General features: G+C 50.8%; 4 protein-coding genes across 4 annotated transcripts; all 4 read right to left on the bottom strand.

Annotated features, from left to right (window-relative positions):
- Window positions 1–1,474: 1,474 nt before the first annotated feature.
- On the bottom strand, window positions 1,475–4,013 carry NCS54_01113300 (Alcohol oxidase 1; the record flags this gene model as incomplete). The annotated part of the gene is made up of 9 exons (XM_053156417.1): window positions 1,475–2,023; window positions 2,069–2,285; window positions 2,335–2,557; window positions 2,639–3,057; window positions 3,111–3,236; window positions 3,288–3,429; window positions 3,486–3,567; window positions 3,694–3,865; window positions 3,916–4,013. The coding sequence occupies 9 exons, from the start codon at window positions 4,011–4,013 to the stop codon at window positions 1,475–1,477; spliced, it is 2,028 nt and encodes a 675-aa protein (XP_053012392.1).
- A 3,568-nt stretch (window positions 4,014–7,581) lies between these two features.
- Window positions 7,582–8,478, bottom strand: NCS54_01113200 (Methyltransf-25 domain-containing protein; the record flags this gene model as incomplete). Its single annotated transcript, XM_053156416.1, has 1 exon — window positions 7,582–8,478. One exon carries the CDS (start codon window positions 8,476–8,478, stop codon window positions 7,582–7,584), a length of 897 nt encoding a protein of 298 aa, XP_053012391.1.
- Window positions 8,479–9,071: 593 nt separating this feature from the next.
- NCS54_01113100 (Hypothetical protein) lies at window positions 9,072–9,834 on the bottom strand (the record flags this gene model as incomplete). The annotated part of the gene is made up of 2 exons (XM_053156415.1): window positions 9,072–9,612; window positions 9,728–9,834. The coding sequence occupies 2 exons, from the start codon at window positions 9,832–9,834 to the stop codon at window positions 9,072–9,074; spliced, it is 648 nt and encodes a 215-aa protein (XP_053012390.1).
- Window positions 9,835–10,059: 225 nt separating this feature from the next.
- On the bottom strand, window positions 10,060–11,602 carry NCS54_01113000 (Glycoside hydrolase family 28; the record flags this gene model as incomplete). The annotated part of the gene is made up of 4 exons (XM_053156414.1): window positions 10,060–10,631; window positions 10,684–10,884; window positions 10,934–11,165; window positions 11,213–11,602. 4 exons carry the CDS (start codon window positions 11,600–11,602, stop codon window positions 10,060–10,062), a joined length of 1,395 nt encoding a protein of 464 aa, XP_053012389.1.
- Window positions 11,603–13,266: the final 1,664 nt, after the last annotated feature.

Raw genomic sequence — 13,266 nt, 5'->3', positions numbered from 1 at the left:
GCTTTCCCGAGCTGTCCGTCATCGAAGAGAGCGAGATACGCGAGGGTCTCGTCTGAAGAGGTATGCAGGTGACAGCGCGGGGACGATGGAACGGGAGTCCAGACAGGAAAAATACAGCACCCTTTTTGCTCCACGAACGATACTTGTCGCGGGCAACTTCGCAGGTTCAGCTCAAGGAAGACCTTCGGCCATGATGTTTCAGCGCGAGGCGTCGTCCTTTCCACTCTCTCATAGGCTTCTGAGTATTCTGCCTAGGTGTCTCAGTGACTGCCCACTGCACACAGACCAGACATCCAGCGACAAGCTTCCTAGACCAAGTATGTATCCACCATTGAGCTGAATCGAAAGGGTAATTTGGTCCACCCCATCCATGATAATTTGGGAATGTCCCATACCCACAAAATAGTTCTAGTAATGTCTCCCATATGTGTGTATTTCACACCTAAATCCAAAGGTCACCCCAGTCCTTGCCCTTGGATGTTATCACTTGTATCCCTTGTAAGGACTAAGAACTAACATTTTAGTGATCCCATGGCTGTCGGTGCTTCCTGTTTGGACACGTGTATATGAGAGGCAGAAAAAAGCCGTCTACACACACACACGCACAAAGGAATCATATGCATTAAGATGTTAGTAATGCTTTTGGAGCTGACCTTCAAGGACGCGATACGTGTATTTCAGCATCGGGAGATCGGTTTCTCACTGCTACCTTGATAGTGTCGCCATTGAACTTTTCATAAATGACTAGACGATATTCGCGTGAGCACCCTTCAGTTCGAAACTGTTCCAAGTCCTTCAGCTCGGCTATGTTAGGTCTTCGCCTTGAGAGTAGTCCGCATCGTCCTAAATCGCGCTATGGATATAATACACTAATTCAAACTCCCCACCATCGAACTCTCACTACAGTGGTTGATCACAGCCACACGTCTTCCGTAGTATAGTGGTCAGTATGCAAGCTTGTCACGCTTGAGACCCGGGTTCAATTCCCGGCGGGAGAGACGCCACACGAGTAGCAACTCGTGAATAATTTTTTCTCTTTTTTCTCTCGGTATTGTTAATCTTTGTTGCATCACCATCGTGTTACCTGGCGTACCTTAGCCAGGAGTATTTTTTCTTGTTACACCAGATTTCTCTGCCTTTCACAGCTTCAAGGACCATCGTCCCGTGAGTGTTCATGTTTCCTTTGAATTATCAGCTCATAGGTAGCATTCTGAATCCATGTTTGCATTTTGGTTGATCCCAAATCATCGTAATGTCGTTCCTTCCTCAACATTCTGTGTCCTGAAATAGGTCAAGCCACCCGCACCGTTGTTACCATCCCATCCCGTGGCAACCCCGGATTACCTGTTTTGGAAACCACGACAATAACACACATCAATCAATTTCCATACATAGACCGCTCTCAAATCATTTCATTGCGTTTGGCTAAAGTGATACAATCTCAAACAAGTTTCAGTTCCTTTGCGCTCAGCACTTAAAGACGATATCGAACGGCAAGCTCTCCGGGGGCATTATATGTGGGCACGGTCATGTTGAGAGCATCGCCAGAGTAGCCGAGATCCTCAGCCACGAGCATGGCAGCCTTCTCACCGATGAGAAGGGCAGTCGAGTAGGTGTTGCAGCCGACGTTGTCGGGGCAGATGGAGAGATCGGCAACCTTGAGACCCTTGACGCCGTGGACGTTGAGTCTCTCGTCGAGCACGCCGTGCTTGACGATGCTGTTGCCCTCCTTGGGTGCCATGGAGCAGGTTCCGAGGCAGTGCCAGGTGGACTCGACGTGGCGCTTGACCCACTCCTCGACGGCCTCGATGTCTTCCTTGCTGTACTTGAGCTCCTCGCGGATGTGAGCCTTGTTGGAGTTCAGGATCTGGGCACCGGGCTTCCTGTCGCACTCGGGGAGAGGAGAAGACCAGCTTCCATGGCCAATACCGGCGGTAAGGTTGCCGGGGAGGGCGTATTGCTTGGTGGTAGCAAGGTCAAGGTCGTGAGCACGAGCGGGGCTGTCGTAGCTGAAGAATGGGTGCTATTCTGGTGAGCAGAGAATCCTTACAAGAATTAATCAACTTACCATGTTCTCGACTTCACCGGCATAGGCATCCATGCGTCGGGCTGTCTCACGAGACTTGATGTAGCCCCAGACCATGGGTGCCATATCACGCTCATCGTTCATGAAACCAGCATCAAAGTCGGGAGTCTCATAGGGATCGGCAGACTTGATGTGGGTGAATCCACGAGAGAAGGGGTACTCGAGGAAGTGGAACATGGTGAAGAACTTGCCAGGGGGCCTGAGATGGTTAGCAGGTGATCAAGTCTTGGAAGATGAGATGAACTTACATGAGCATGTGGTCACCGAACCAGCCGGCAATGACACTGTAGTGCATGACGGGCTTGTCAGGCTTGTTCTGGAAGTAGGACTTCCATCCGTCGGTGAAGTGGGGGGTGGGCCAGCGCTCAAAGTCCCTAAGCTCCTCCTGTGTGGGACGGATCTTGACACCGGCTTCAATGCCGTTGGTGGCAAGAGGGCCAGTTCCCTTGAGGTGCCACTCATCAAAGACCTCTGAAAACGCGTGTTAGTCTTGGTAACTCGACGATATAGTGATCAAAGGGGGCAGTGATAAGGGGCTGGAGTGTGACGTACTCTTCTGAACGTCAGGATCACCCCTGACAAAGTCGTCGAAACTCTCAGTCTCAGGCTTAGCCCTGTACACTGAGAAGGTGAGGTAGTGGTCCTGGAAGTTGAGTCCCACACCAGGAAGGTCGACGATGGGCTTGACACCAGCGGCGCGGAGCTTCTTGGGGTCACCGATACCAGAGCGCTGGAGGATCAGAGGCGAGGAGAGGGTTCCGCCAGAGACGACGATCTGCTTGCGGGCACGGAAGGTTCGGGTCTGGAGCTGGCCTGGGTGCAGGGGCTTGGTGGGGACGGTCTGGACACCAACGGCACGGCCGTTCTCAATGATGACCTTGTCGACCTTGGTGTTGCAGGCCAGGTACAGGTTGCTGTGGACGGCGCGGGTGGCATGGACGTAGGCGTGAGCGCTGTCGGATCGACGGCCCCTGATGTCGTGTTAGTTGGATGGAGTCATGTTGCACGTATCTATATTTCTTACGTGTCTCTGTTGATCCACTTGAGCCAGTGCTCCGCACCGTGGCCAGTAGTGAGATCCTGGAGATCATCCACGGTAGGGATTCCCTGGGACTCGGCAGCCCGGAGGAAGTCATCCTTGATGGGGTATCTGGCCTTTGTTCAGCTTCTGGGGACTCGACAAGCAAAAGGGGCAACTCACGTGTAGTTTCCAAAAGAAACCTTGATGGGACCCTCAGTTCCGTGAATCTCACGGTTCTGAGAAGCTCGCTGGTAGGTCTCATGCTTCCTCATGAGAGGAAGGAGTTCCTCAGTGGTCCAGCCCTCGGCCTGGAAGTCATCATCTACCGTAGAGTCAGCCACGGGACCTGGAAATTGCCTGCTCCGACTTTGAACGTACAATCAGATGCACTGGCACGGGTGTACATCATAAAGTTGATTGATGAACCACCACCGAGGATGTGAGCACATGGCACAACGGCCTAATTCAGTTAGAAACGTGTTCATCTTGGTTGCGGCGGTGAATTCAAACACCGCCATTGAGCAAGCAGAGCAAGCAGAGCAAGCCAATGGCGCTAACACAGTGACAATCAAGTTGTTGCGCTTACCTTGCGACCAGCCAGCCACTTTGAAGGACGAGACTCATAGAAAGAAGCAGTCTTGGAGTCCAACTTCATGTTCCGGGGGTAGATTCCAGGACGGAAGACCCAAGGGTTGTTCAAGTTGCTCTCTCCAGCCTCAATGAGCAAAACCTTGAGGTTATGGTCAAGGTTGGCAAGTCTATCACCGGTCAATTGCGTGTCCCCAATATCAGAAGTGTTTCTCCTTACCGCCCCGCGACTACACATCCGCAGCTGCCACCACCGCACACGATGATGTCGAACTCATCGGGCAGGGTGCCGACGCTGTTCGTGTACGATGCGGCCATGTTGGTGCTTATTCAGATCAGAGACAATTGTTTGAGAAGTTTCTTGCTGAGAGTGAAGTATGACTGGAGATGAACGTCCACCAGCTCCTTTATAGATCCCCTCAAAGGTAATACGATGCCGAGTTTACGTCGAAGACGATCAGAACAGGACTTGAGATGCCGAGAGACCTCCGCAAGTCAAGTCTAGATGCGCAATCATGTCTGAAAGGAGATATCCAAGCGCTCATCTTCGCATATGGTTCCGATGCGGGCACCAATCGAAGACGCATCGCCACGGGTCATCTGGGGAGGGAGTATGGTTTCATTATCCCATCAGCTCCTGGAGCACTGGCCAAGTGTGTCTCTTCAGGGTGTGGTTGGACCAACAGGTTGGCTTGGCTGCATTCGTGGGTAAGGGAGTGATCTGCCGGACGAGCTTGTGTGCCATGTTGAGCGGGCGTTCCAAGGCTTGACCCTGTCTAGGGAAGCGTCTGAGGGTGTTATCGTGTCAAGACCAAGCTCGCACTCTGTTCTTGAGCTCCTGCTTTCTCACTCAGAGCTCATTCCTTCTCTTCCAGAGCTTCTCCTCTCTTCCCCTGAGCCAATTGCTCACTCTGTTTTGCTCAGTCTCGCATATCGATATCCGCACTCCTATATCATGACTCGACCTGTCACAATTGACCCACGCAAGCCGTCCTGGGCAAACCGTCTCCGCACCATCCCACGCCTGGCAAGCTGGATCAGGAAGTCCCATCTCCCCGAGCCCCCCGGTGCTCATAGCTGCAATCCCACCACTCACGTCAAGCCAAGGAGAAATAACAAGCCTCTTCTAGCCCATCAGATTACGACGTCCCCCGCGGGGTCACACACGCCAAGGACGCCCATGGGTCCTATCCCCAGTCTGTCCCCGGGCGAATAACCTCCCCCGGTCCCCCACAAGGTTCCACATATCCCATGTACCCCAGAATGCGGGGAGAGCTTTACCGATCTCTCTTGCCAGATTCTCGGCAATTCAGGCAGGCTATGCTCTTGATCTGGGACACAGAGGTGGTCTTACGAGAGGATGACGAACCGAGCAAGCGCAGAGGCTGTGCCCCGGAGGAGCAGACCAAGAGTCCAGACTCGAGTGATACTGCATATGCACAAGACTGGGATTTGCCTGTCCAAGGCGGGGTAGGTTCAAAAAGTATAGCTCCTGAAAATAGCTTGTCCTGTTCTGCCGGGTTAACGAGGCCGAGCATTCCGGCCGCAGGTAGGAGCCCGATGTGACAGTCTGGCGGCTGCTGTCTTTGTCTCTCGTCTGGCTAGCGACGGTAGTACGACGACGACCGTACGTACAATGACTCGCAGTCTGGGGTATCACGGGAGGTCTGGAAACGTGCCCAACGGGTGCTGCGGGCGCTAAGCCGTCCAAGCCAGCCTCAATACTGTGTGCCATGCGTCCAACGCGCGCAGATCTGTATGCGGAACTCGCCGCAGAACAAAGACATCAGGGAGTTGGGTCTCTGATGGGGACGTAAGCGGCAACGATAATCCGAGGCAATTCGTACATGGCCCGTTTTCGTGCCCTGCGTCTCTGTTTCAGTTTCCCTCATAGCAATTACATTTCCGTCCCCCTTTTCCGTCAATATTTTTTTTCTTTCCTCGACAACGGGGGAACAAGCTACCCCGCAAAAAAGATTGGCTGCCACGTGTTGCACTAAGTTAACGTCGATTCCCCCAGCGTATTTCTGGGGAAGTAAGCGCTACTCCCCGGCCTTGACATGTCCGAAGGTCCATCCTTGCCGGCCGGTTGCTGTTAGCCCGCACCTCGTGCGGAGCCGTCGCCGCAGCTCTCAGGTGTGAGGGCGGATCAGGCGGCTGAGTACGAGTGCATTGAGCTGCGGTGAGACTTGTGGAGTTGGATCCTAGTTGCTATGGATAAGAGATACTCCCATCTGAAGCTGAATGCCACGTCTGCCGAGGTACTCTTCATCAGCTTCTTCTACTACTCCGTATTGGTCCAACGCTTCCCCGCAAGCCTCGACGCAACTAAGGGGGATTTAGGTAGCACATCCCCCCGCAGCTGGCTCGTGTGTACGCTACGAGAAGATATCCATGTGGCATTAGTCATGAAATCAAGGACAGCTGTAACTATTCACGACTACCGTTAGCTGGTCTCTGGTTGGCGCTTCATTGGAGTCTTGCTAGTCAGTTCTCAGCTACGTCGGAGGCGGCGCCATCGAGCTTTGCCATGTGCTCATGGGCCCCGGACCTGCATATCCCTCGAGGCAACTGGCCAATTTCATTTGGTGGCACTTGGTTGATGTCCGACATGCAGAGTAGCGAGTAATTGGGGGTCCGGTGACATGAATCAACAAACATGGTGATCTGCAGGCCGCCAAGCTTCCTTTGTCTCAATGGTTGTGGATATCAACTCAGGGCAGAGGAGATGGACAAATTACGGAGTTTCCTGGTTTGGTTTGGGAATGGTTGCATCGAGTATATTGTTGAGATTGCGAAACACCGAAAAGTTCAGCTGTTCTTCTTGGTCTCCGCGGACTTCAGGACGTTAGGTTGAGCAGCTGTTGGTCTTCCACATAAGCCATTCGCTGAACATGCATTCTGGCGCTATCTGCGGCACTGCATACAAATTGTGTTCTCCACTGTGCAGCCTTTCCCGAAAGAGTGAGCGAATACTGATCAGGCTCGCTCTACGCCTACCTCGCCGTAATAGTCAATACAACTTCCCGTTAGAAGGGTCCTTCCCAAGTTTGTATATGAAGACTGTACTGAGCAAAGACCGTTCAAGATTCTTACCAAACTGTCGATACTCTCCAGTGCTCTAAGATTACGAACACAGGTAAATAGAAATAAACAAGAATTATGGTTTCCCGTGGGGAGTCTCAATAGAATGGTAAATTGCCAAGTTGTTCTGATAAGTCCCCGCTCCCCCTATGGAGCGGCGTACTAAACGTGAAGGATCACAATGCCAACCCATGTTTTCAATCTAGATCTGCGGGGTTGAAGAGGTCAGTAGGACATGCATATCACGTTCTAGACGTTCCTTCTCCTTTTTATTACTTGCTACTGACCAAAACAGCTGTGATGTCTGGATTCCAGGGTAAGAGTGTATGCTCGAACACTGGGATCAACGATCACAAGACATTGGACTTCATTCTGAATCCTTCCTGTTGGCTGTTTCAGCATTTTTAATGAATTTCTATGAACTAACCAGATGTGCCGGTCAACTTTCGGGGGTTAGGCTTCTCTGTGGCACGAATTGATATTCCGAGATGTACCGTCATCTCCGTAGTTCCGAACAGGGTATGTTAACATGGACAACAAAACACATAGTCTATCTAAAACAGCAGAAATAATAATATGGCAACTAAATTTAAAGCATTGAGACAGTGTTATAGGCTTTGTCAATCCTACGGGACACAAGTTTCGAGCCACTATTCTATTGAGGTTTAAGACAGATCGCGTCTCTATATCGACCATGTACCCTACAGTTGCGGAGTTTTGAGGCTGCGAAACCATTGGCCGTCACCTCTAAACGTCGTCAATCAAGATTTAGGACAATATAACATCCCAACCCATGCGCCCTTTACCTCGTCTTGGGCTCCTCGATAGGTTCCCCTGGTTTCTTAGCCGTAATAGCAACATAATGCCAACGATCACGTCCTCGATACGACTCGACACCAGCCACCGTGTTGATGAAATGCTTCTCCAAGTGGAAAAAGGTAACGAGGAGCCAAGGGACATAGGCGACCAGATAGAACAGCCGCGTCATGGGGACAATGTTCTTTGAGTAGTCTCGAACCGTGACGTCGGTAAAACCTGCCTCCTCGAGCATCTCTTTGAAGACACCGGGATGCGAGATGTCATTTGTTGGCATGGCGGAATAGTCATTGATTTTCTTCATTGACTGGGCCATATCCTCGGTTGAGTCAGAGACGAACTCGTGGTCATACTCGAAATGAGCAACATGGCCACCTGGGCGTAGAATGCGAAAGAAACCCGCGAGAACAGCCTTAGGATCCGTAGCGTGCACAAGAGTCTCCATAGTGTAGACTCCGTCAAAAGAATCGTCGTCTAGGGTTTCGAGGTGGTGGTAGTCCATCCGACTCGCCGAGATTTGTCCTTCGGATAGCCCGGATCGGGCAAAGTTGCGCTTCGCCTTGGCAACGTGGTGCTCAACAACATCAACAGCCTTGACGCGGTACTTGAATTCTTTTGCAAGATGAAGAGCTACGTGTCCGACGCCGCAGCCGGCGTCAAGCACATTGGCGCCTGGGGGAAGGTTCAGCAGTTCGCCCATCTTTGTCTCCATGGCCCTCAGCGAGCGACCGATGGGGAAAGGCCAGCTTTTGTCGCTAGGATAATAACCAAAGTGACGCGTGTCACCAAGGAACACCTTGTAGCCGATTCTAGACTCGAGGGAGGCATAGTAGGCCTGGAGTTTGGTGTTGTCGTTGATTAATGGGTCCGAGTCGCCAGGCATGATGGGCTACGGAAGGGTCGGGATAGCGTAGATGAGGTGGTGAGGAAATTCTGTGGTTGTTCTTTTAAAGGCGAGATCAAGATCTTCCAAGTGGCTGCAAGAGGTAGAAAGAAACTTTCGAGGAGGTCGGAAATTGCTGCTTATGGTAAAGAAGAGGTTGAAACTAGAGGGGACACGCGTCAGCACCAAAAAAGAAAAAAACATAAGCTTGGCAAGTCTCAAGACAAAGAATCACGGCCATCTTGGCAGAACAAAGGACTCTGAATATTGAAATGCCATGATTGATTCTTGGACTGTCCAAAACACGTACGATCAACGCAGCCAATCTCGACTTCGCGCGGATTAACCTGGTTTTCACGCACTTTAACATCATCATGGAACGGATCATTGCTGCTTATTTATATATTTATAGTGATGCCTTGTTTTCAAAAGAGGGCACCGGACACAATATCAGCTAACACAATGGGGTATCTGAACACACTGGCGGCATTTATAGAATGCCTCGAAACACAATAAACCTATCCCGTCACGCCCGCGCAAGGGATGGTACTTTGACAGAGGGCCTGCCTCGTCCTGCCACGTCGAGACATGGCCTACCAGAAGTGGTCGTCGTCGTAGACGTCGCCGTGCTTGCGCCCCTTCTTGTAGTTTTGCTTCGTCGTCACCAACTCCCAATCTCCCCACTTCTTTTCTTCATGTCGACTGACCAGGGTGACTGTCATGGCCCGTATCTCCTTGCCCAAAGCGCGCATGGCCCTCATGAACTCCTTCTTGTCATCCTTTTCACGGAGGATGAGCGTCTTCAGCTTAGGCGCCCACTCCGGGTTCTCCCGTAGGGCATCAAGAGACGTTCCGGTGATGTCGTTCCCAAGGGAAATGCCGCTGAGCTCAAGGTACGTCAGGGCAGGACAGTTCTCGAACAAAGCGAGGAGGGCATCCTCGCCGACTTCAGTTGCAGCTTGGAGCTCGATCCTCCGGAGCTTGGGGCATGCCTTTGCTAGACGGACGACGACCTGAGTTGTCAGTTTGGCGCTGTTCTTTGCGTCGTAGCGGACGTCTTTGTATTCAAAAATGAATCGCCAAAGGCTTCCGCAGACATCAGGTCCAAGGGCCAAGATGTCGTCGACATGGCGACTTGAGAAGAAACGTCAGCCATGTGGTGTCGTACAAGGAGGGGGACTCGCTCTTCAAGATAAATTCGGATCAAAATTTGATGATTTTAGTCGCCGTTCCGATCTTGGCTTCGTACTTGTCGTCCCAGTCACGCTCGCTGCTCTTAAAGTAGGCTTCCTTGTCGCCCTTGGGGATTTTGGGGGGGGGGGGTGGTGACGCGACAACGTTTAAGCGTGTTGACATTACGCGAGGGGCTGAACCCTCATTTTGTTGAGAAGCAAAGAAAAAGAGGAAGAAAATACATCTCAACTTGGTTAAAAGGGCTTTTCAATTTTATTATTCAAGTTTTATTTCTTTTTGCACTGAATTAGGCAGCTGTACTATGTGGTATGCTGCGCGTTCCTATCATCTCGCTCCAGCAATGCAACCACTCGTTTCCCCAGCAAATCATGAGACATTCAACCTCCTTTACTCATGAAACTTTCGGACCTTGAATGGACTCACAGAAGCCGCAGGGGCAGTGCACTTGTTCGCCAATGCCGCCTTGGCTTCCTTGCTGGTCGCACTCACACAGTCCATGCCAATGTCTGAAACACCATCGCAGATGACAACAGGCTTTCCGCCGCAAGGCGTCTTGATGTCAAAGTTCTTGAACTTGATGTTCTCGCACACGGCGTTGGGGTTGCTGCTGCATGTCAACCTCGCGATGGCATCGCCGTACTTGCCGGATGAGTAACCGGTAAAGTTCTCGAAGAGGATGTTGGTGATGTTCATCTGCGAGGGGTACTTGGCACATGTTGCCTCGTCAATGTTGAAGTAGCAAGAGTCGATGAAGGCAGTGTACTCGTTGTTGCCACCCCAGAAGTTTCGGAAAGTGACGTTGTCGATGAAACCGTAACCAACATCAGGGCCGGCCCAGGTCTTGAGACGGGCTCCGTGTTGGCCGTTGAGCATCCAGACGTTCTCGATGACGACATCCTTGACAAAGGACTTTTCGCCCTTGTACTGACCAAGAGATCCAATGGACTGTCCATGGGTGCCTGCAGCTTGTTAGTACTGGAGAATTATCAAAATCTAGGGGGGGTGACATACCGTTGCAGTACATGGTGTTGACATAGACATCCGAAGCATTGCTCTTGGGTGAGAAGCAGTCATCACCGATATCAACCCAGGCACGCTCAACCGTCAGATGCTCGACATTCAAAGAATCAAAAAAGTCGGTGTTCTTGGGAAGAGACGTGGCGTTGTTGGAGTGAGCCGTGCAGATAACATCCTTGAAAGAGATGTCCTTTGCTGATGATGTGTAAGCTTGATTTTTCTCGTTGAAGGCAAAATTACTCACAAGTAACGACAAAGTTGGTCCAGCAGGGCGAATCCTTGAAGTGGATTCCCTGAATGTCCAGACCAGTGGCGTTCTCGGCGTAGAAGAGAATGGGACGAAGGTACTGGTTCGTCTTGTCCAGAATCTCTTTACCGGCAAACTCGTTCCACCAGCGTTGACCGTTTCCGTTCAACACTCCGTTACCGTAGATCTTGATGTTCTTGCCTCCCCACTTCCAGAACATGATCGAGTTCTTTTGAAAGTTAGTCGTGCACGCGAGTCTCTTTGGAGATGACATACCTGGAAGGGATGAGTGAAGGAGTTCTTCTGCCAGTACCCAGTATCATTGGTAAACTTGATCTCTCCATCAAGATGAACATGGACATTATCCAGCCAGGTCAAGTCAAGAGGCTTGCCAATGACATATGTATGTCCCTTGGTCAAGTGGAGTGTACCTCCCTTGTTCGCCCTCTTCAAGCCCTTGTAGAACTCAGACGAAACATCATCATGATCGTTCTTGGAGGCCCTGATGGTAAACACCTTGCGGTGACTGCGCTTGGCTGGCGGCGTGTATTGATGTTTCTCACGAAACTCATCCACGCTTCGAGGAACACCAGCGGGAAGCTCAACAGCTCCTGCGAGTGCACTCGTGACGAGGGAAAGGGCGGAAACAAAGATTGACAGCTTCATGATGAAGGGACAGTTTGACTATTTCAAGGAGCTGTATAGCCAAGACAGATGAGAAAGATCTGGTGATGAAGCTTGAAAAAACAGCTCGACTTGACACTCAATTTATATGAAATCATCGCACAGTCTCTCTCGGAGCTACACCCCCAAAGCATACACCCCATCCGGTCCATGAACACATGTTCCCCAGGTCAACTCATCAGTCTAAATTACATCTGTCGATGCAAACATGGGGTTAGTCATGCTCGACTCCACGATGCAAGGTTCGTAGACTGTCATCGCTGTGCGGCAAGTAGATAGATTCTAGCTAAAGTGGCTTAAGCTTGTTCTAGTCCAAACTTTTGATTGGTGGACTGGAATTTTTCCGCGGCTGAGATCCCGTGGAGGCATTTCTCCAGAGTAGATCCCCCGCCCCCAACTTGGTCGGCACAAAGTTGCCGTGGAGCAAGGGACTGCGTTTCAGCCATTTGTCCTTTGTAAGTGGTTATTTCTCATTTTAGAAGGGCTGTTCTTACCCTGAACTCATAATTGAAGATGAATGTTGAAAGAGGTAATGAAGCTTGTAAGATGCAAGTTGGGAGTAAACTCGACGGAAAAGGGAAGCAACGAGCATTAGATGAGTCGGCTGGGTTTTATGGGAATTATTTTTAGATGCCTCTAGCTAGAGAGTAACAGTTCTCTCGTGTGTTTGGAGGCCTTGCCCTGCATCGGGTCGTCGCTGAGATAAACTCAGTTCGCTGATGATGTTCAAAAGAAGCAACAAACTTGCTCAATAACAACTTTCCGTCACTGAAACCAAGTACCGATAGTTCAAATAGGTGTAACATGTCAAATTATAAGATTGTGGAATTTGCTTCATGTAGCATGGAATTTATTAATGTCAAAAAGTCATTTGAAAATCATCTTCTATGCTAAGTGTTATGCCTGACGCTTTCTGTCTTTGTGAGGAAGGAGCAGCAATTCCATTCTCCGATATTCATCTAAGTACCCAACAGGGCTCTCTGATGTGCAGTGATGAAACGCAAAACCACCACGCATTAGGGTGCCCGAGCGAAAGATGCAGGAGATCCCCGAATCGGGGGAGCTGATGGCTTCCGATCCTGATCTGAGCCCCCAGGAACACTGGACGGCGAAGCCATGTACGAAAATGAGCACTTCGTGTCCAAACACTGAGTGAGCCGTCAATGGTGCGTGTAACAACTTCTGCTGAAGCGCAGGGACGAGGCCCTTGTACAGTAGTAGCAAGCCCTCCTGGGGTCCTGACCGCAGTCTCGGAAAGAGCGCAACAAGGCGATAAAGTTCCTTCTTACTCGATCGGCACCTGTCGATCCCTTAAGGCTATGCTTATTCCCATAGTTAAATGGGTTTAAAGGAAACGCAGGATGTAACGTGAAATGCGTCCGGGTGCCCAACCTGAAAGAGCAGCATACTATTTTTTCTTCAACAGCGAAAGGATATGTCGGCTTGGTTTTCTGTCAATCTGAATACCCAGCCAAACCTTTTAAAAATAGATAAAAAAAAGAGTCAGAGAGAAAGAAACAAAGAAACAATGCTGGGGTTCGAACCGCAGCCCAACGGATTAGATGGGCTCACCACAAGCCTAGGGCCCCGTAGTTCCCTAGCGCCTTGAGTTTGGTGTCCCCCAACAGCACGGGACGAACGGCTAA

This window comes from Fusarium falciforme, chromosome 9 (assembly GCF_026873545.1).
Source record: "Fusarium falciforme chromosome 9, complete sequence".
Classification (NCBI taxonomy): Eukaryota; Fungi; Ascomycota; class Sordariomycetes; order Hypocreales; family Nectriaceae; genus Fusarium; species Fusarium falciforme.
Note: the sequence above shows the minus strand (reverse complement) of the source record. Positions and strands in the feature narration are given on the sequence as shown.